The 22,192-nt window shown below is 36.7% G+C and overlaps 1 protein-coding gene across 1 annotated transcript; it reads right to left on the bottom strand.

Annotated features, from left to right (window-relative positions):
* Positions 1 to 20,185: 20,185 nt before the first annotated feature.
* On the bottom strand, positions 20,186 to 20,697 carry LOC141631867 (uncharacterized). Its single transcript, XM_074444483.1, has 2 exons — positions 20,579 to 20,697; positions 20,186 to 20,492 (listed from the first exon to the last, which is right to left on the bottom strand). The coding sequence occupies exons 1-2, from the start codon at positions 20,695 to 20,697 to the stop codon at positions 20,186 to 20,188; spliced, it is 426 nt and encodes a 141-aa protein (XP_074300584.1).
* Between the last annotated feature and the right edge of the window lie 1,495 nt (positions 20,698 to 22,192).

The raw sequence follows: 22,192 nt of genomic DNA, 5'->3' as shown, positions 1-22,192 counted from the left end.
CTTCTTGTAATCTCGTGTTTAAGAATTTTCGCATTGTCGGAATTTACATTTGACGAACAATTCTAATTATCGTCGAAACGAGCTAAAACCAACTAATGAAATTCCGCCACATACCCCGCTCCTTCCCTCCTTTCCACGGCACACCTCCTCTTCCTCCTTCCCATTTCTTCCTAGGACTTCTTTTGTTCTTGTTTTGTTCATCTTGACCGAAATCCACAAAGAAAAATAATCAAATAATCTTACAATCGTAATTTCATCATAATTTCTTCGTTTCTAGTCCGATTTTCGCAAAATTTATATTTTCGGAATCCTCTCTTCAAGATCTACATCCTAGTATGTTTTAATTTCAGTTTTCATTATGTTGATTTAAGATGATTTTGGGGCATAATTTCGGTTTTAGTGTTGTGTTTTTGTTGTTTTTAATAGGTGAAGATCATGAGGATGATATAGGGGACTCCTATATAGTAGAGGATGATGGGTAGCTACTGTTTTTAGGGTTTTCTCAAGGGTTATTTGCCTTTTTCTAGCTTAAGGTAACATATTTCGAGTTACTCGACGATTAAATGTCACATTCTTTGCTTTTTGTATGATTTTTGGGAAGGATATTTGAGTAGTTTATTTCACATGAAAATATAGGTTAAATTCATGTCTTTTGTATGTTAAGTTCACTTGTTAGTATGGAAATGAAATGGGAATGATTAATTGATGCTTCAGACGATGTTAAACTGAACAAAAATGGAAAAATGGAGGGTTTGGGGTGGCGGCCAGCAGGCCCAGCAGGCCCAAGCAGGCCCACGGCAGGCCCTAGGTTGGCCCGGGTTGGCCCGTTGCTTGTTTCGCGGTTTTTCATGCATTATTTGTCGTTTCGGGTTTATTAATGTTATATTTAGTATAAGTAACGAATGGGCAATCTTTTGAAATGAATCATATTAGTAGTAAATATAATGTTGATGGTAAAATTATATTTATATTGGTAGTTGCACATGTTAGGATAGGTTATGATACGAAATTATAAAGAATAGGCTTAAAATGAATTTTATAGCGATAATTGCAATGTTTTGGTGATTAAGCCAAAAGCGAGCCTTGGTCCCTTTGGTGAATCGATGTCGGTCAACTGTGTGATTGGTCAGCCGCGATTTAACCCGTACCTGTCGCAGGACTGGGGTTGCGGGTAAAAATTCGGTTGGATGAAAATTGTTGTGAAAAATGGATAACTGGCCTTATTCTTGTTTTAGGCCATTAACTATGTTTTTATTTCACATATATTGTTGGTTGATTTGAATGGGTTCTTATATTGTAGAAGCTTGACCTTAGATTCCCGAAACCTTTCATATTGTTAATATTCTTTGGAAATGGAATTGGTATTGAATACTTCTTGCGAGGTTGTTGTGTTTGTCATAGATAGGCCTTTATAGTCTTTGACGAGTATATGTTCACTGCTTAATAGCCTTTGTGTTCCTGACTTGGTGGGATTATATCCAAGTTGGGGCATGACCTCGTTACTTATTTTGATAGTAAGTGGTCAGCTTAAGTACTAGCCAACCCTTTGGTGGACTCCTTAGGGTACTCACTTTGTTTTAGAAAAATTGTGAGTCTTGGGTGCGGTGGTGTGTATCCGCATGTCTAGGTCTGCGCAGATTTTAGGCTAGGGTTGTGTTGTGTCTTGGCCATGTTTTGATAGAACCTCTGAGCCATGATACCGGTTCGATTACCTTCCCTACCTCGTGGTATAGACTCGATTTACAGAGTGACTATTGACCGTACTAAGAACTTATGCTTGTCTTTGATATATTGTCCTTTCTTGTATGGTGATTTTATGAATTGTAATAGGTGAGATGCAAGCCGGTTACAATTGATATAGTTTGGATTACTGCTTGTTATATGTTTCACATGATAGTTTAATTTGGTCAGTTTAGTATTCATATGTTAGAATACTTGATAATTAGATTATTTGTGATGTTGTTTACATGTTACATTACATGTTACATTAAACATGACATTTCGTGGCTGGGAGGACTCGAAGTTACTCCCCACTGAATTGTGGCTTTCGTGTTTGTATAAAATGCGATTGACAGGTTGATGATGATTAGATGGGGTCACAGACGAGCTAGTGAGCAAAAGAACCTTGGACTTAGTTTGGTTATTTTGTAGTAAACCTTTAAACATTTGGTTGCGTTTATATTTTGAAGGGACATATGTCTCCCTCTCTTACTTTGGTTTGTATCACTTTATTCTCGCGACTTTAGCATGTTATGTAAATTAGGGTGTTAGTATTTGCAGGTTTTGGCACTCTTCATTTGGAAGTGTTTGTGGTTGGTTTAGAAAAGTTTTTAAAATTACAGGTTTTATCGAGTTGAACCAATTACAAACATATCCGGTCAGTTTTTCTGTAGAAATTACGTGTTTATTTATCGCTAAAAATGAGGGTGTCACGGTTGGTATCGAGCTTGTTGCTCCGACGCACGTTTGTGCACCCCAATATAAATCACTTGACCTTTAAATAATAAACTTGAGAGATGGGTAGGATGGGTAGATTTAGGATTTTATGTGGTAGTCTGTTTGTGATTGCTATTTGTTAGGTTCTAACCAATGTTCTCTTTTGCAAGATGGCTCTCCAGAAATGTAGATAATGCAATCTTACAAGCTAGGTTTGTTGATTGTTAGTTATTAATTTTGTGTCTTTGTTAAAGATTGGTTATGCCAAATGAAGAATGCTTCCACTTTCTCGATATTTGTTTCCGTATTCAGTGTATCTTACCTTAATCTTCCAAACTCGTTGTTTATTCGTCTTTCAAATTCCTCTTCTCTCGCCTTGGTAACTAGTCTTCAATTCTTTCTCCCGATTCATCCTTGGTTCGTTTTCTTCTTATAATAGGAGTCCTTGTGGACACCTTCCTTTTATTTCGCGGGATAGTCCCCTTGTTCCAGAGAACCCGGTTTTGAGGGAATGTATCATTGGAGGGCGTGAACGAGTTGAGAAATTGATTGTTTAAGGTTTGAGTTGTATAGGAGAATATAACTTGGGATCCTTTGGTTAGTCTTGTTAGTTGTGCTTGATATGAGAGTCTAGTGGGTTGAGAAACACCTTGAGATTTATGTCTATTGAGAGCTTGTTCGTTATAGATGATTGAGCATGGGTACTACCTTAACACATAAGATGGAATGAACCTAAGCTACTTCATTTGAGAGTCTCGATGTTTCTTGTGGAGAATTAAAGGAATGATAGTTAGCCCTAATCCTTGTAGGCCTTGAAAGGAATACAATAGGACGTTGACGTTGCTTAATGGATTGGTATCGTACTTTGGAATTAGTTAGTTTGTTAAACCTTTCGAGTTGACCAAATCTAGTATAGAGTAGCCCTTGTTGACCTTTTAAAATTTGAGAACACGTGGTTGACCTTATTAATCATATCTGAATTTGGGAATTTTGGTGGAATGTTGTTCGATGTAGTTCGTTAGTTCAAAGATGTGATTCTAATTTATGGTATCGGAGACTAGAAGTATTAAGTGGTGAGATGATGGAGTAAACCAGCTATGGTATTTGGGGATGACATAGTAAGTGAATTTCAATGACGAGAATTGTAAAGGAGATACTTTGGGACATGGATGGTAACAAATGAATTTGTGTGGTGAATTGATTTTGGCTCATAGAACCAATTGAGTTGAGGAATACCTACCATTGTGGAGTCCTTGTTAGTCCTATGATTTGGTAGACTTTTGGGGCTTTGTTGAGCACCTTAGTGATGTAACCTTATCATATCGATCATAAGCTTTGATGAGTGTTTGGTAAGCGGTAACCCTTTCTTTATGCCGCTTCTGTTCTCCTTTCCTTCTCTTTAACGTTCGTTGAACCCTGTTCTTATGCCAAAGTTTACGTATCTTCTTCTTGCCCGAGATATCTTCTTAACTCGAATACCTCTTACTTTTGTCAACCGTTATCTTTACGGTCCGACTCCTTATTTCCTAACATGTCATTTGTTCCTTGCTTATCCTACCTTAACGCCTTTTTATAATACTATCTCTTTTGAGAAATGTTGGCCTTGGTTGGACATCATGACCTTTGAAGGGATTGTTGTGTTTGACCCTTTCTTGGTTTTGAGAGGATTTGATATTGGAGAGACTTAGGTAGTGTGATGAGACATACTTGATGGTTCTTATACCTATAGATCCTTGATAAAGTGAGTACGTTGGATTGGTGGATTTTGTGTGTCAAATGTGAGTTGCATTGGTTACTAAGGTTATGGAACATGGCATTGTTGTTTATGTTTGGGTACTAGTGCCTAGTACTTGACTTAAAATGGATGAAACTGAATGGTGGATTTGAGGATATAGGATTGACTAAGTAGACGAGTTTTTGATTGGCTTCCATAATCACTTTGGATATGAGGGTTTGATAATGTATATGTTACCGTGTGAGAAATGTTAAATGTGGGATTATTAGTTGGTTTTAGTGAGTGATATTGATTACTACTTGAGCTATGGTATGAGAGTGAGAGTAAGCTACATTATTGGGAAGTTTTAGCACTTGTTTTAATAACTAGAAAGGGTAATGGTATGGTTGACACCAATTGCTAGGTTAAAGAACATAGTTTCAATTTATGGTTTTAGGAACTCTGAGGTGATAAAGTGTTGTTACAATTAAGACTTTGTTTCTTGGGAATTTGATGGTAAGTAAGTTTTAGGATGTCAAATTCGAAAGAATACTCCTTGGGATGTTGATGACCATAATGGATTGGTGATGTGATTTGGTATTAGTTGGCTCTTGAGAGTTCTTGAGTTGAGAGAGACTTAGTGTCGAGAAGAATTTGTTAACCCTATAGACTTATAGACCTTGAGGTCGCATTGAGTCTTGGAGATGATGGGATGATGTTGTAGTGAGTGTAGATCCGCTTTTGGAAATCCTTAATAAGTAAAAGGATAGAGAAACTTGAGATCCTATTGATTTTTCAGATTTTGGGGTTGGTATGTTGCTATCTTGTTTTGAAATGAGAATCTTGTGGTATATTTGAGGAACTTTCTCTTGGAGTTTATACCTTTGTTGGAAGCCTTGACCTTAGACTTGTGAAAGTTGTTTCTGGATGTTTGAGGATTTGGAGCGATGAGATCACACTTATAGTGGAGTACCTTGTTTCAGGGAACAGATTAGGATGAGGTAACATAAGCGATTGAGGAAACCCTTGGGAGTGATGTGGTTATGAGTTTTGTTGTTAGGAAGTTTTTGGAACCGTTTTGAGTGTTGTTGTTTGTGATAAAGGTGTCTGGCGTTTCCTTGTTGACTAATTTCCCTTCTTCCTTGATCATGAGCGATATCGTCCATAACTCTCTTCCTTACTTCATCATACTCCTCTCATAAGTTTGATGTTGGTAACCTATGAAACTCCATCTTTGACACCCTTTTAGGTTCGATTTCAATTCTTACCCCATGAAACTCATACAGACCTTTTGATTAGTTAAGCTTGAATCCTCTTAGCATACTTGCTCCTATGATGTCTAAGTTACTTTTCACTTCGAGGAATTTCTAAATATTTCAAGCTACCAGTTTCGATTCATTCTTGAAAGTTTATGTCACTTCTGCAAACCTAACCTATTTTTGAAGACTTGAAAATGAAAATTTGATTTAGTTCCCTATTCCTTTCTTGAATATAAACTCGTTTATCGTAATTTTGATTTCTAGACCCGAGTTTTCGTTAAGATTTGTCCAATTTCTGTTAATTTTGATCCATTTATGACTTCTTTGTCAAGGTTTAATGTTACATTTTAGGGATTTGACCCCAATTGGGTTTAAAAATGAAACCTTCATTTCTATTTTGGCTTTTTGCAAAAGAAAATTTGAGTAGACTACCTTTCTCTTACTTTGATTTTAACGTTGATCGGATGTTAGAACTAGTTATTGGAGACATTTGATAACTTGTTCTACGCTTATCGGCGAATAGTTTTTGTTTAAAATTTGTCTATGATTTGGAAAGATAGCGTTCTTGTGTGCACGACAAGAGCAATTCCATTCCATGAATGAGACTTACATTCTTGAAAACTCTTCATTAATGTTTTGAAGGTATTTTGGTTTTTGAATTTTACAAATGATTTGCCTTTTTACCTTATCTTTGATATGAAATGTGGATGTTCTTGCCTGATCAACAAGAGTATCACCGTTTCATTGAAAAGATACCTATATTTTCTTATGATGATATTATTAAGATGTTGTTTACTATAATTTCTCCTTCTAAGTTTCGAGGACGAAACTTTTTAAAAGGAGGGGTGATTGTAACACCCGTAATTTCGGACCGTTATTATATTGCGAAAGTAATTTATTAATCAAGTTGAATTTAAAATTTATGTATTTGAAGTAATAATAATTCAATGAAATGTAATTCTATTATATTTTGAAGTAAATTATTTAATTTGATAGTTTCGAAATGTTTAAAAATAGTTTAAACCATGTAAAAACCTTTTATATCGAGATAAGGGCATATTGGGAAAAATGGCGATTCTTTTAAAAATTGGGCAAACGATTTTGGAAATGGGTCATATGAGTACTCGATCTTCTTGTAATCTCGTGTTTAAGAATTTTCGCATTGTCGGAATTTACATTTGACGAACAATTCTAATTATCGTCGAAACGAGCTAAAACCGACTAATGAAATTCCGCCACATACCCCGCTCCTTCCCTCCTTTCCACGGCACACCTCCTCTTCCTCCTTCCCATTTCTTCCTAGGACTTCTTTTGTTCTTGTTTTGTTCATCTTGACCGAAATCCACAAAGAAAAATAATCAAATAATCTTACAATCGTAATTTCATCATAATTTCTTCGTTTCTAGTCCGATTTTCGCAAAATTTATATTTTCGGAATCCTCTCTTCAAGATCTACATCCTAGTATGTTTTCATTTCAGTTTTCATTATGTTGATTTAAGATGATTTTGGGGCATAATTTCGGTTTTAGTGTTGTGTTTTTGTTGTTTTTAATAGGTGAAGATCATGAGGATGATATAGGGGACTCCTATATAGTAGAGGATGATGGGTAGCTACTGTTTTTAGGGTTTTCTCAAGGGTTATTTGCCTTTTTCTAGCTTAAGGTAACATATTTCGAGTTACTCGACGATTAAATGTCACATTCTTTGCTTTTTGTATGATTTTTGGGAAGGATATTTGAGTAGTTTATTTCACATGAAAATATAGGTTAAATTCATGTCTTTTGTATGTTAAGTTCACTTGTTAGTATGGAAATGAAATGGGAATGATTAATTGATGCTTCAGACGATGTTAAAGCGAACAAAAATGGAAAAATGGAGGGTTTGGGGTGGCGGCCAGCAGCCGGGGGGCCCACGGCAGGCCCTAGGTTGGCCCGGGTTGGCCCGTTGCTTGTTTCGCGGTTTTTCATGCATTATTTGTCGTTTCGGGTTTATTAATGTTATATTTAGTATAAGTAACGAATGGGCAATCTTTTGAAATGAATCATATTAGTAGTAAATATAATGTTGATGGTAAAATTATATTTATATTGGTAGTTGCACATGTTAGGATAGGTTATGATACGAAATTATAAAGAATAGGCTTAAAATGAATTTTATAGCGATAATTGCAATGTTTTGGTGATTAAGCCGAAAACTGAGCCTTGGTCCCTTTGACTGAATCGATGTCAGTCAACTGTGTGATTGGTCAGCCGCGATTTAACCCGTACCTGTCGCAGGACTGGGGTTGCGGGTAAAAATTCGGTTGGATGAAAATTGTTGTGAAAAATGGATAACTGGCCTTATTCTTGTTTTAGGCCATTAACTATGTTTTTATTTCACATATATTGTTGGTTGATTTGAATGGGTTCTTATATTGTAGAAACAGCCTTAGATTCCCCGAAACCTTTCATATTGTTAATATTGCTGGAAATGGAATTGGTATTGAATACTTCTTGCAGGTTGTTGTGTTTGTCATAGATAGGCCTTTATAGTCTTTGACGAGTATATGTTCACTGCTTAATAGCCTTTGTGTTCCTGACTTGGTGGGATTATATCCAAGTTGGGGCATGACCTCGTTACTTATTTTGATAGTAAGTGGTCAGCTTAAGTACTAGCCAACCCTTTGGTGGACTCCTTAGGGTACTCACTTTGTTTTAGAAAAATTGTGAGTCTTGGGTGCGGTGGTGTGTATCCGCATGTCTAGGTCTGCGCAGATTTTAGGCTAGGGTTGTGTTGTGTCTTGGCCATGTTTTGATAGAACCTCTGAGCCATGATACCGGTTCGATTACCTTCCCTACCTCGTGGTATAGACTCGAGTTACAGAGTGACTATTGACCGTACTAAGAACTTATGCTTGTCTTTGATATATTGTCCTTTCTTGTATGGTGATTTTATGAATTGTAATAGGTGAGATGCAAGCCGGTTACAATTGATAAAGTTTGGATTACTGCTTGTTATATGTTTCACATGATAGTTTAATTTGGTCAGTTTAGTATTCATATGTTAGAATACTTGATAATTAGATTATTTGTGATGTAAAAGCCGGTTACAATTGATAAAGTTTGGATTACTGCTTGTTATATGTTTCACATGATAGTTTAATTTGGTCAGTTTAGTATTCATATGTTAGAATACTTGATAATTAGATTATTTGTGATGTTGTTTACATGTTACATTACATGTTACATTACATGTTACATTAAACATGACATTTCGTGGCTGGGAGGACTCGAAGTTACTCCCCACTGAATTGTGGCTTTCGTGTTTGTATAAAATGCGATTGACAGGTTGATGATGATTAGATGGGGTCACAGACGAGCTAGTGAGCAAAAGAACCTTGGACTTAGTTTGGTTATTTTGTAGTAAACCTTTAAACATTTGGTTGCGTTTATATTTTGAAGGGACATATGTCTCCCTCTCTTACTTTGGTTTGTATCACTTTATTCTCGCGACTTTAGCATGTTATGTAAATTAGGGTGTTAGTATTTGCAGGTTTTGGCACTCTTCATTTGGAAGTGTTTGTGGTTGGTTTAGAAAAGTTTTTAAAATTACAGGTTTTATCGAGTTGAACCAATTACAAACATATCCGGTCAGTTTTTCTGTAGAAATTACGTGTTTATTTATCGCTAAAAATGAGGGTGTCATAGTTGGTATCAGAGCTTGTTGCTCCCGACGCACGTTTGTGCACCCCAATATAAATCACTTGACCTTTAAATAATAAACTTGAGAGATGGGTAGGATGGGTAGATTTAGGATTTTATGTGGTAGTCTGTTTGTGATTGCTATTTGTTAGGTTCTAACCAATGTTCTCTTTTGCAAGATGGCTCTCCAAGAAATGTAGATAATGCAATCTTACAAGCTAGGTTTGTTGATTGTTAGTTATTAATTTTGGTGCTGTTAAAGATTGGTTATGCCAAATGAAGAATGCTTCCACTTTCTCGATATTTGTTTCCGTATTCAGTGTATCTTACCGTAATCTTCCAAACTCGTTGTTTATTCGTCTTTCAAATTCCTCTTCTCTCGCCTTGGTAACTAGTCTTCAATTCTTTCTCCCGATTCATCCTTGGTTCGTTTTCTTCTTATAATAGGAGTCCTTGTGGACACCTTCCTTTTATTCCGCGGGATAGTCCCCTTGTTCCAGAGAACCCGGTTTTGAGGGAATGTATCATTGGAGGGCGTGAACGAGTTGAGAAATTGATTGTTTAAGGTTTGAGTTGTATAGGAGAATATAACTTGGGATCCTTTGGTTAGTCTTGTTAGTTGTGCTTGATATGAGAGTCTAGTGGGTTGAGAAACACCTTGAGATTTATGTCTATTGAGAGCTTGTTCGTTATAGATGATTGAGCATGGGTACTACCTTAGCACATAAGATGGAATGAACCTAAGCTACTTCATTTGAGAGTCTCGATGTTTCTTGTGGAGAATTAAAGGAATGATAGTTAGCCCTAATCCTTGTAGGCCTTGAAAGGAATACAATAGGACGTTGACGTTGCTTAATGGATTGGTATCGTACTTTGGAATTAGTTAGTTTGTTAAACCTTTCGAGTTGACCAAATCTAGTATAGAGTAGCCCTTGTTGACCTTTTGAAATTTGAGAACACGTGGTTGACCTTATTAATCATATCCGAATTTGGGAATTTTGGTGGAAAGTTGTTCGATGTAGTTCGTTAGTTCAAAGATGTGATTCTAATTTATGGTATCGGAGACTAGAAGTATTAAGTGGTGAGATGATGGAGTAAACCAGCTATGGTATTTGGGGATGACATAGTAAGTGAATTTCAATGACGAGAATTGTAAAGGAGATACTTTGGGACATGGATGGTAACAAATGAATTTGTGTGGTGAATTGATTTTGGCTCATAGAACCAATTGAGTTGAGGAATACCTACCATTGTGGAGTCCTTGTTAGTCCTATGATTTGGTAGACTTTTGGGGCTTTGTTGAGCACCTTAGTGATGTAACCTTATCATATCGATCATAAGCTTTGATGAGTGTTTGGTAAGCGGTAACCCTTTCTTTATGCCGCTTCTGTTCTCCTTTCCTTCTCTTTAACGTTCGTTGAACCCTGTTCTTATGCCAAAGTTTACGTATCTTCTTCTTGCCCGAGATATCTTCTTAACTCGAATACCTCTTACTTTTGTCAACCGTTATCTTTACGGTCCGACTCCTTATTTCCTAACATGTCATTTGTTCCTTGCTTATCCTACCTTAACGCCTTTTTATAATACTATCTCTTTTGAGAAATGTTGGCCTTGGTTGGACATCATGACCTTTGAAGGGATTGTTGTGTTTGACCCTTTCTTGGTTTTGAGAGGATTTGATATTGGAGAGACTTAGGTAGTGTGATGAGACATACTTGACGGTTCTTATACCTATAGATCTTTGATAAAGTGAGTACGTTGGATTGGTGGATTTTATGTGTCAAATGTGAGTTGCATTGGTTACTAAGGTTATGGAACATGGCATTGTTGTTTATGTTTGGGTACTAGTGCCTAGTACTTGACTTAAAATGGATGAAACTGAATGGTGGATTTGAGGATATAGGATTGACTAAGTAGACGAGTTTTTGATTGGCTTCCATAATCACTTTGGATATGAGGGTTTGATAATGTATATGTTACCGTGTGAGAAATGTTAAATGTGGGATTATTAGTTGGTTTTAGTGAGTGATATTGATTACTACTTGAGCTATGGTATGAGAGTGAGAGTAAGCTACATTATTGGGAAGTTTTAGCACTTGTTTTAATAACTAGAAAGGGTAATGGTATGGTTGACACCAATTGCTAGGTTAAAGAACATAGTTTCAATTTATGGTTTTAGGAACTCTGAGGTGATAAAGTGTTGTTACAATTAAGACTTTGTTTCTTGGGAATTTGATGGTAAGTAAGTTTTAGGATGTCAAATTCGAAAGAATACTCCTTGGGATGTTGATGACCATAATGGATTGGTGATGTGATTTGGTATTAGTTGGCTCTTGAGAGTTCTTGAGTTGAGAGAGACTTAGTGTCGAGAAGAATTTGTTAACCCTATAGACTTATAGACCTTGAGGTCGCGTTGAGTACTGGAGATGATGGGATGATGTTGTAGCTGAGTGTAGATCCGCTTTTGGAAATCCTTAATAAGTAAAAGGATAGAGAAACTTGAGATCCTATTGATTTTTCAGATTTTGGGGTTGGTATGTTGCTATCTTGTTTTGAAATGAGAATCTTGTGGTATATTTGAGGAACTTTCTCTTGGAGTTTATACCTTTGTTGGAAGCCTTGACCTTAGACTTGTGAAAGTTGTTTCTGGATGTTTGAGGATTTGGAGCGATGAGATCACACTTATAGTGGAGTACCTTGTTTTGGGGAGCAGTTAGGATGAGGTAACATAAGCGATTGAGGAAACCCTTGGGAGTGATGTGGTTATGAGTTTTGTTGTTAGGAAGTTTTTGGAACCGTTTTGAGTGTTGTTGTTTGTGATAAAGGTGTCTGGCGTTTCCTTGTTGACTAATTTCCCTTCTTCCTTGATCATGAGCGATATCGTCCATAACTCTCTTCCTTACTTCATCATACTCCTCTCATAAGTTTGATGTTGGTAACCTATGAAACTCCATCTTTGACACCCTTTTAGGTTCGATTTCAATTCTTACCCCATGAAACTCATACAGACCTTTTGATTAGTTAAGCTTGAATCCTCTTAGCATACTTGCTCCTATGATGTCTAAGTTACTTTTCACTTCGAGGAATTTCTAAATATTTCAAGCTACCAGTTTCGATTCATTCTTGAAAGTTTATGTCACTTCTGCAAACCTAACCTATTTTTGAAGACTTGAAAATGAAAATTTGATTTAGTTCCCTATTCCTTTCTTGAATATAAACTCGTTTATCGTAATTTTGATTTCTAGACCCGAGTTTTCGTTAAGATTTGTCCAATTTCTGTTAATTTTGATCCATTTATGACTTCTTTGTCAAGGTTTAATGTTACATTTTAGGGATTTGACCCCAATTGGGTTTAAAAATGAAACCTTCATTTCTATTTTGGCTTTTTGCAAAAGAAAATTTGAGTAGACTACCTTTCTCTTACTTTGATTTTAACGTTGATCGGATGTTAGAACTAGTTATTGGAGACATTTGATAACTTGTTCTACGCTTATCGGCGAATAGTTTTTGTTTAAAATTTGTCTCTGATTTGGAAAAATAGCGTTCTTGTGTGCACGACAAGAGCAATTCCATTCCATGAATGAGACTTACATTCTTGAAAACTCTTCATTAATGTTTTGAAGGTATTTTGGTTTTTGAATTTTACAAATGATTTGCCTTTTTACCTTATCTTTGATATGAAATGTGGATGTTCTTGCCTGATCAACAAGAGTATCACCGTTTCATTGAAAAGATACCTATATTTTCTTATGATGATATTATTAAGATGTTGTTTACTATAATTTCTCCTTCTAAGTTTCGAGGACGAAACTTTTTAAAAGGAGGGGTGATTGTAACACCCCGTAATTTCGGACCGTTATTATATTGCGAAAGTAATTTATTAATCAAGTTGAATTTAAAATTTATGTATTTGAAGTAATAATAATTCAATGAAATGTAATTCTATTATATTTTGAAGTAAATTATTTAATTTGATAGTTTCGAAATGTTTAAAAATAGTTTAAACCATGTAAAAACCTTTTATATCGAGATAAGGGCATATTGGGAAAAATGGCGATTCTTTTAAAAATTGGGCAAACGATTTTGGAAATGGGTCATATGAGTACTCGATCTTCTTGTAATCTCGTGTTTAAGAATTTTCGCATTGTCGGAATTTACATTTGACGAACAATTCTAATTATCGTCGAAACGAGCTAAAACCGACTAATGAAATTCCGCCACATACCCCGCTCCTTCCCTCCTTTCCACGGCACACCTCCTCTTCCTCCTTCCCATTTCTTCCTAGGACTTCTTTTGTTCTTGTTTTGTTCATCTTGACCGAAATCCACAAAGAAAAATAATCAAATAATCTTACAATCGTAATTTCATCATAATTTCTTCGTTTCTAGTCCGATTTTCGCAAAATTTATATTTTCGGAATCCTCTCTTCAAGATCTACATCCTAGTATGTTTTCATTTCAGTTTTCATTATGTTGATTTAAGATGATTTTGGGGCATAATTTCGGTTTTAGTGTTGTGTTTTTGTTGTTTTTAATAGGTGAAGATCATGAGGATGATATAGGGGACTCCTATATAGTAGAGGATGATGGGTAGCTACTGTTTTTAGGGTTTTCTCAAGGGTTATTTGCCTTTTTCTAGCTTAAGGTAACATATTTCGAGTTACTCGACGATTAAATGTCACATTCTTTGCTTTTTGTATGATTTTTGGGAAGGATATTTGAGTAGTTTATTTCACATGAAAATATAGGTTAAATTCATGTCTTTTGTATGTTAAGTTCACTTGTTAGTATGGAAATGAAATGGGAATGATTAATTGATGCTTCAGACGATGTTAAACTGAACAAAAATGGAAAAATGGAGGGTTTGGGGTGGCGGCCAGCAGGCCCAGGCAGGCCCACGGCAGGCCCTAGGTTGGCCCGGGTTGGCCCGTTGCTTGTTTCGCGGTTTTTCATGCATTATTTGTCGTTTCGGGTTTATTAATGTTATATTTAGTATAAGTAACGAATGGGCAATCTTTTGAAATGAATCATATTAGTAGTAAATATAATGTTGATGGTAAAATTATATTTATATTGGTAGTTGCACATGTTAGGATAGGTTATGATACGAAATTATAAAGAATAGGCTTAAAATGAATTTTATAGCGATAATTGCAATGTTTTGGTGATTAAGCCGAAAACTGAGCCTTCGTCCCTTTGACTGAATCGATGTCAGTCAACTGTGTGATTGGTCAGCCGCGATTTAACCCGTACCTGTCGCAGGACTGGGGTTGCGGGTAAAAATTCGGTTGGATGAAAATTGTTGTGAAAAATGGATAATTGGCCTTATTCTTGTTTTAGGCCATTAACTATGTTTTTATTTCACATATATTGTTGGTTGATTTGAATGGGTTCTTATATTGTAGAAACAGCCTTAGATTCCCCGAAACCTTTAATATTGTTAATATTGCTGGAAATGGAATTGGTATTGAATACTTCTTGCAGGTTGTTGTGTTTGTCATAGATAGGCCTTTATAGTCTTTGACGAGTATATGTTCACTGCTTAATAGCCTTTGTGTTCCTGACTTGGTGGGATTATATCCAAGTTGGGGCATGACCTCGTTACTTATTTTGATAGTAAGTGGTCAGCTTAAGTACTAGCCAACCCTTTGGTGGACTCCTTAGGGTACTCACTTTGTTTTAGAAAAATTGTGAGTCTTGGGTGCGGTGGTGTGTATCTGCATGTCTAGGTCTGCGCAGATTTTAGGCTAGGGTTGTGTTGTGTCTTGGCCATGTTTTGATAGAACCTCTGAGCCATGATACCGGTTCGATTACCTTCCCTACCTCGTGGTATAGACTCGAGTTCTGAGTGACTATTGACCGTACTAAGAACTTATGCCCTGTCTTTGATATATTGTCCTTTCTTGTATGGTGATTTTATGAATTGTAATAGGTGAGATGCAAGCCGGTTACAATTGATAAAGTTTGGATTACTGCTTGTTATATGTTTCACATGATAGTTTAATTTGGTCAGTTTAGTATTCATATGTTAGAATACTTGATAATTAGATTATTTGTGATGTAAAAGCCGGTTACAATTGATAAAGTTTGGATTACTGCTTGTTATATGTTTCACATGATAGTTTAATTTGGTCAGTTTAGTATTCATATGTTAGAATACTTGATAATTAGATTATTTGTGATGTTGTTTACATGTTACATTAAACATGACATTTCGTGGCTGGGAGGACTCGAAGTTACTCCCCACTGAATTGTGGCTTTCGTGTTTGTATAAAATGCGATTGACAGGTTGATGATGATTAGATGGGGTCACAGACGAGCTAGTGAGCAAAAGAACCTTGGACTTAGTTTGGTTATTTTGTCGTAAACCTTTAAACATTTGGTTGCGTTTATATTTTGAAGGGACATATGTCTCCCTCTCTTACTTTGGTTTGTATCACTTTATTCTCGCGACTTTAGCATGTTATGTAAATTAGGGTGTTAGTATTTGCAGGTTTTGGCACTCTTCATTTGGAAGTGTTTGTGGTTGGTTTAGAAAAGTTTTTAAAATTACAGGTTTTATCGAGTTGAACCAATTACAAACATATCCTGTCAGTTTTTCTGTAGAAATTGCGTGTTTATTTATCGCTAAAAATGAGGGTGTCACACAAAGTGTCCCCAACATTAGTGCCATCGTCTAAGTACCAAGCCTGAAAACTCAGGTCAAAGGAGTCCCTGATCTTGCACACCAACGGATGCAACACCAAAGCAAAAAGCAAATAGCCTAACGGATCGCCCTGCTGAACCCGCCCGACAAGACCATAGCTCCCCATAATACAGCCAGGCAGGACTAGAGTAACAAAACTCCAACCATCGGGATATGACCGGGAAGTGACGGCGAACCTTCTGAAGCATGGTCTCACGATCAACTAAGTTGAACGCATTCTGGAAGTCGACCAGCAACATAGAAAGACCCTCCTCACCACCACGAGCCTCAACGAACCGATTCAAGACATGGAGAATAGCCTCTCCTCCACCGGATACCCCGACCCCAAACTGAAGACCAGGAAAATAACCCGATAAAGATGGCGGAACCAAAAAAGCACCGACCTTAGAGCCAAGGCATCTCCAAATAGTGCCAACAATAATAGAACGTATACCACCACCGGGTCAAACAAGCGACGTCAGCGGAGCAGTAGCTATGTAATCACCCAGAGCCGGCGGACACCGACCCTCAAGGAAAAGATTAACCACCCGAGTAATAGAGACGGTCAAATCGTCATAAATAGCTATAGCAGCTCCACTCAAACAATCCATAAGGTGCCGGGCCCGAAAACTATCCCATCCAAAAGAAGTGCCACGCGGGAAACTACGAATCGTATCCAACACAAATGCCGAAGAAGCAACGAGGGGATGATGATCAACAGGCAAACGGCGCAATGAGGGAGATGGGGCGATAGGGTGCTTATCCCGCAGAGCCACAAGGGTGGCGTCAGAGTAAGGGGCAATACCAGATGAAGAAAGCACCCGAACAACAGCAGTATAATGACCATCATAAATCTTCCTCTGACACTGTCGAAGGTTAAGCTCGTTCAAATCAAGGTCCTCCTCCACATGAAAGGAAGGAGGAACCTTATCCAAAATCGCATGTAAAAGCTGCAAACTGCCACCACGCACACCCCAAGTAAGAATAGGTTGGTAATACTCTCCTCCTGGCGTTGACGTCTAACAGCGGTCCTATACTCATGATTAATCCTCGGGGAAAAAGTCTTAAGTATACAAAGAGGCAACACAAGCAAACGAATCCAGCAAGAGAGATCACCAGAAGAGTCAGCCACATCATTTAAAGCCCCTTTTAAAACCCGAGCAAACCCAAGGCGACACTTAAGAGGGATAGATTTCATAGTGCGTAACCCCAACGAAAGCAAACGATCAAGCAAAGAGATAGTCCAACCAACTGGCTCAACCCTAACATCAGACGAGATATTATTATTATTATTATTATTATTATTATTATTATTATTATTATTGTTGTTGTTGTTGTTGTTGTTATTATAGTTATTATTATTTTTGTTATTTTTGTTATAGTTATTATTATTATTGTTATAGTTATTATTATTATTATTATTATTATTATTATTATTATTATTATTATTATTATTATTATTATTATTATTATTATTATTATTATTATTATTATTATAGTTATTATAGTTATTATAGTTATTATAGTTATTATAATAATAATAATAATAATAATAATAATAATTCTTTATTATTATTATTATTATTATTATTATTATTATTACATTACTATACCAATTATTATTATTATTATTATTATTATTATTATTATTGTTATTGTTATTATTATTATTATTATTATTATTATTATTATTATTATTATTATTATTATTACTACTACTACTACTACTACTACTACTACTACTACTACTACTACTACTATTATACCTATTATTATTATTATTATTATTATTATTATTACTATTACTATTACTATTACTATTACTATTACTATTACTATTACTATTACTATTACTATTATTAGTATTAGTATTAGTAGTACTAGTAGTAGTAGTAGTAGTATTAAACTAGTATATTAGGACACCCTCTCATTATTATTAGACTAGCTTAGTTTATATTATTCTACTCACTTATTTTTGTTGGGGAAGAAATCTAACACCCCCTTCTTACCCGGCCAAGGTAATTGGGAGATGTTACCATCTCGGTTTCCCGAGGCGGTAAATTGGAGATACAATAAAGAAACGTTTACTATAATTAACAAGTTTAGTGATTACAAAACATGAATGAATAAACAAAGGAATACAACTCATGACTACTATCTATGTTATGTATCAACTATCCAAGTATTCGACGCCAAGTCCAAGCGCGGCCCAAAACCCGATAACGTCAACAAGCAAACTTGTACTTAACCTGCTACCCGTATGATCAGAAATATCATATGGATCGACACAGGCCGCCCCGGAAATAGGTGACAATTACACATACAGACAAAGGTTAGTTTCAATAAATAAAGTGTGACTCTACTCAAAGTTTGCTAGTATGCAACATGACCATAATATGTATAACATACTATCAAACATTCACCGCCATGGTACCGGGATACGCCCAGATATACAGACAACCACACTGGTACCGGGACACACCCAGACATACCAATAACCACTAACAGGTACCGGGACACGCCCAGACGTACCGGGTCCGTAAGCCAACCGCCGGACGTCGTGTCTCAACCACACGAGTCCCTCCGTGACTCAAGCCATTTATGTGCGCATCCCTCTTGGAGTGGGAAGCTCCAAGAGGCAACCCGAGCATGAGACGGTCTCCCAACCGCCTCACGTCTCCATAATATTAAGTAAACCACCAATTTCTCCGACATAAAAGATAATACAATACCGTACAATATGCCAATTACCGACTCACTCAATGCAATTAACCAATATCATGTTATAATGCAATGACCATTAAAATACGACTCACATGACCATTTAAAACATATTAAAATTGAGTAGGATTAACCTACCTTTTAGCAAATCTCCATAATCAATCCGAATAAAATAATCTTCCACAAAAACCGTCACCTATAATTAATTAAATATAATTAATTAATTACTAACTAATCTAATCTAATTAAATACGAATTAATTAATTAAATAAAACCCATCTTAACCTATTTACAACCCGTCTCAAAAACCCGTCAACTATATGGTTCGAATCCCGACTCGTAACCCCTTATTCAATAATTAACCATGTCTTAGAACCTACCCAACACCCACGAATACATTCACAAACACACGGGTTAAACCGTCTGCTTGGCCACGAAACAACCCCCTTTTTAACACTCCTAACCACGGCCACCACTACCACCTAAAACCACCATGTACCACTCTCAACACGGCCAGCCACCACCCTTGACAACCGCCTTCCACGACCCTCAAAACAGCGGCAACAACCACAACAAATAGCAGCCCAATCGACACAATGGACCGACATACACACCCATAAACACCACCAAAAGCCGCTACTACAATAGCCGTCACCATGGGCCACCACCACCACGATGGTCACAACTTGGCCCCACACCCTTGGCTGCCAGCAATAACAATCGCCACAAACAACAACAACAGCCACACGACACACAACATCAACACCAAGCCGTCACCCCCTCTTTGACACCTATTTTCGACCACCTAACACCACCCTTACCACCACCCATTACCACCACTACAACCCCCACTCAACCCTCGACAAAACCCACCCAAGGTAAGCCTAAGATACTCACGAAAGGTGGGTCAAAAATCCGTCTTAAGACGGTCGCATAACAACAATAAATACCCATAAAATGTCTCGGTCAAATCCGTTTTTTGTTTGTCAACGGTGGTTAACGGGGTGGTCAATGAAGGTCAGAGGTGAGTCGGGGTCAAGGTGGGTCAATGGTCTTAATTAAATAATATAAATGCTAGTTTAAGACGGTTTTACCTTATGATCTTGAGGCGGAGGGACAAAATCTCCATTTTCTTCTAATCTCTCTTTCTCTCTTTTCTCTCTAACATTTGGTGGTAGATTTTGCGTGATATGGAATGGATAAGATTATGGTGAGGATAAGGTGAGTGGTATATAATGGTAGTTAGTATGGTATGAGTATATGTATACATGTATAATATATCGTATTACGTATTATTATTATTATTATTATTATCATTACAACTTATTATTATTATTATTATCATTACAACTTATTATTATTATTATTATCATTACCATCTTATTATTATTATTATTATTATTATTATTTTTTTTTTTTTTTTTTTTTTTTTTTTTGAATTATTATTATTATTATTATTATTATTATTATTATTATTATTATTATTATTATTATTATTATTATTTTTTTTTTTTTTTTTTGGTGAAATGTGAGTATATTATATATATATAATGTATCAAATACAAGTAGTAGAATAAGGATCCTTCATAGCATTACATAAATCTTAATTTTCCTAGCCATTCTATATCCTGACTTTTCATCTTGCTTTTGTCACGTTCCTTTATCCTCTTCTTCATATCATCCATAATCAGCTAAGCAACAATTGCAGGCTTCTTCACCACCCACTCAACTCTACTCTTATTCCTCTGTTGCCATATCTGGTACATTGTCCCCATGACTATAGCATTCAGCACGCTCCTCTGAACTTTCGAGCCCGAGTTATGGATACACCAGTCCAGTACATTTGAATCAGGTATCCTAAACCCAGCACTGAGGCTCACTAATTGTAGTATTTGTCTGCTGAACTCACACTCAAAGAACAGGTGCTGTTGTGTTTCATCAGCCAGACCACAGAGATAGCAGCTACCATCAACGTCCATCCCAAATCCCAGCAATCTACTATTAGTGTGCAGAGAATTATGAGCTATGAGCCATCCCATAACCTATGCTTAGGTAGAGTCCAGTTGTCCCATACCACACCATACCAGTCCACCTTAGGCCGTGAGCCTCTGAGCCATTCATAACAACCTGCTGGCATATATCCTACTGGCTGCATATTCCATTTCCCTTGACTGTAACCAGCAGCTAACTCCTGTTTAACCATAGCTTTGTTCTATAGCTCCTGATCCTTTATCCCCAAACCACCCTCTTGTTTGGGACTGCATATTGTAGCCCATACCACTAGAGAATTTCTCCTGTACTCAGCACTGCCATCCCATAGGAAATTCCTACATATGGCTTCTATTTTGTGAATGACACCCTTAGGAAGGATAAACAAAGACGACCAGTAAGAATGCAAAGTATTAAGGACATGTTGTACCAAGATAAGCCGGCCTGCATATGAAAATTTGCTGGCACCATAACTATGAATCCTGTTACAGATCTTGTCCACCAAGCACTCACAATCCTTTTTATTTAGTCTGGTACTTTGGATGGGCATACCTAAGTACTTGAATGGCAGAGTTCCTTCCCTAAAACCAGAAACCCTCAGTATATCTTTCTTGAGCTGCTCATTCACTCCGTAAGGATTAGTCTTACTAGCACTCACTTTTAAGCCTGATGCTTTTGAGAAGGTTGAGAAGGACTTTAACAGCAACATCATAGATGTAGCATCCCCATTGCTGAACATCAAAACATCATCAGCAAACATCAAGTTTGTGATTCTCAACTTTTTGCAAAGAGAGTGATATTTGAATTTGTATTTGGTAGCTGCATAATGTAAAATTCTTGTCAGGTACTCCATACACAGAGTAAAAATGAGAGGGGACAAAGGATCTCCCTGTCTTAAGCCTCTTTTAGCAGGGAAATACACAAACAATTCACCATTGAGGGCTAGTGAGGATGTAGGAGTAGTAATACATTGCATGATCTTGTTCTTAAAAGCCTCAGGAAATCCCATCATATCCAGCAGTTGTTCTACAAAGCTCCACTCAACAGTATCATAGGCTTTTTGCAAGTGTATCTTGAACATACATCTTGGTGACATAGAGGGCCTCTCATAGAGCCTGATTAATTCCTGGCATATTAATATGTTCTCCTGAATGCTTCTATTTTGTATAAAAGCCCCCTGATTACCATTAACAATGTCAGGCAGCACAGTGGCTAATCTAGATCATAGAAATTTGGATATGATTTTATATACTACATTGCAGCATGCAATAAGTCGAAATTGGGACACATCTTTAGGTCTCTCACACTTAGGTATGATTCTCAAAGTGGTAGCATTAAACTGTTTCAGAAGCCTCCCATTAATGAAAAAATCCTTGACAGCAATCACAACCTCATTGCCAATCTCCCCCCACGCATCTTTGAAGAAGCCACTTGTATAACCATCAGGGCCTGGAGCCTTGATTTCTGGGATACTGAAAAGTGCTTCTCTAATCTCCTCTCCTGTAACTGGCTTAAGCAACTGATCTTGGTGTTCACTAGTGCACCTGTTTCCCTGGTCAATAATCCTCTTATGAACAGCTTTTGTTGCCTGGCTAGTTCCCAGAAGATGCTGATAAAAATACAGGAAAACTGACTATACCTGATCACTAGTGTCACAAACCTTCCCATTCATGTCCTCTATCACAAAGATCTTATTCCTATTCCTCCTC

This window comes from Silene latifolia, chromosome Y (genome assembly GCF_048544455.1).
Source record: "Silene latifolia isolate original U9 population chromosome Y, ASM4854445v1, whole genome shotgun sequence".
Classification (NCBI taxonomy): domain Eukaryota; kingdom Viridiplantae; phylum Streptophyta; class Magnoliopsida; order Caryophyllales; family Caryophyllaceae; genus Silene; species Silene latifolia.
This window is presented reverse-complemented; position numbering and strand designations above follow the sequence as displayed.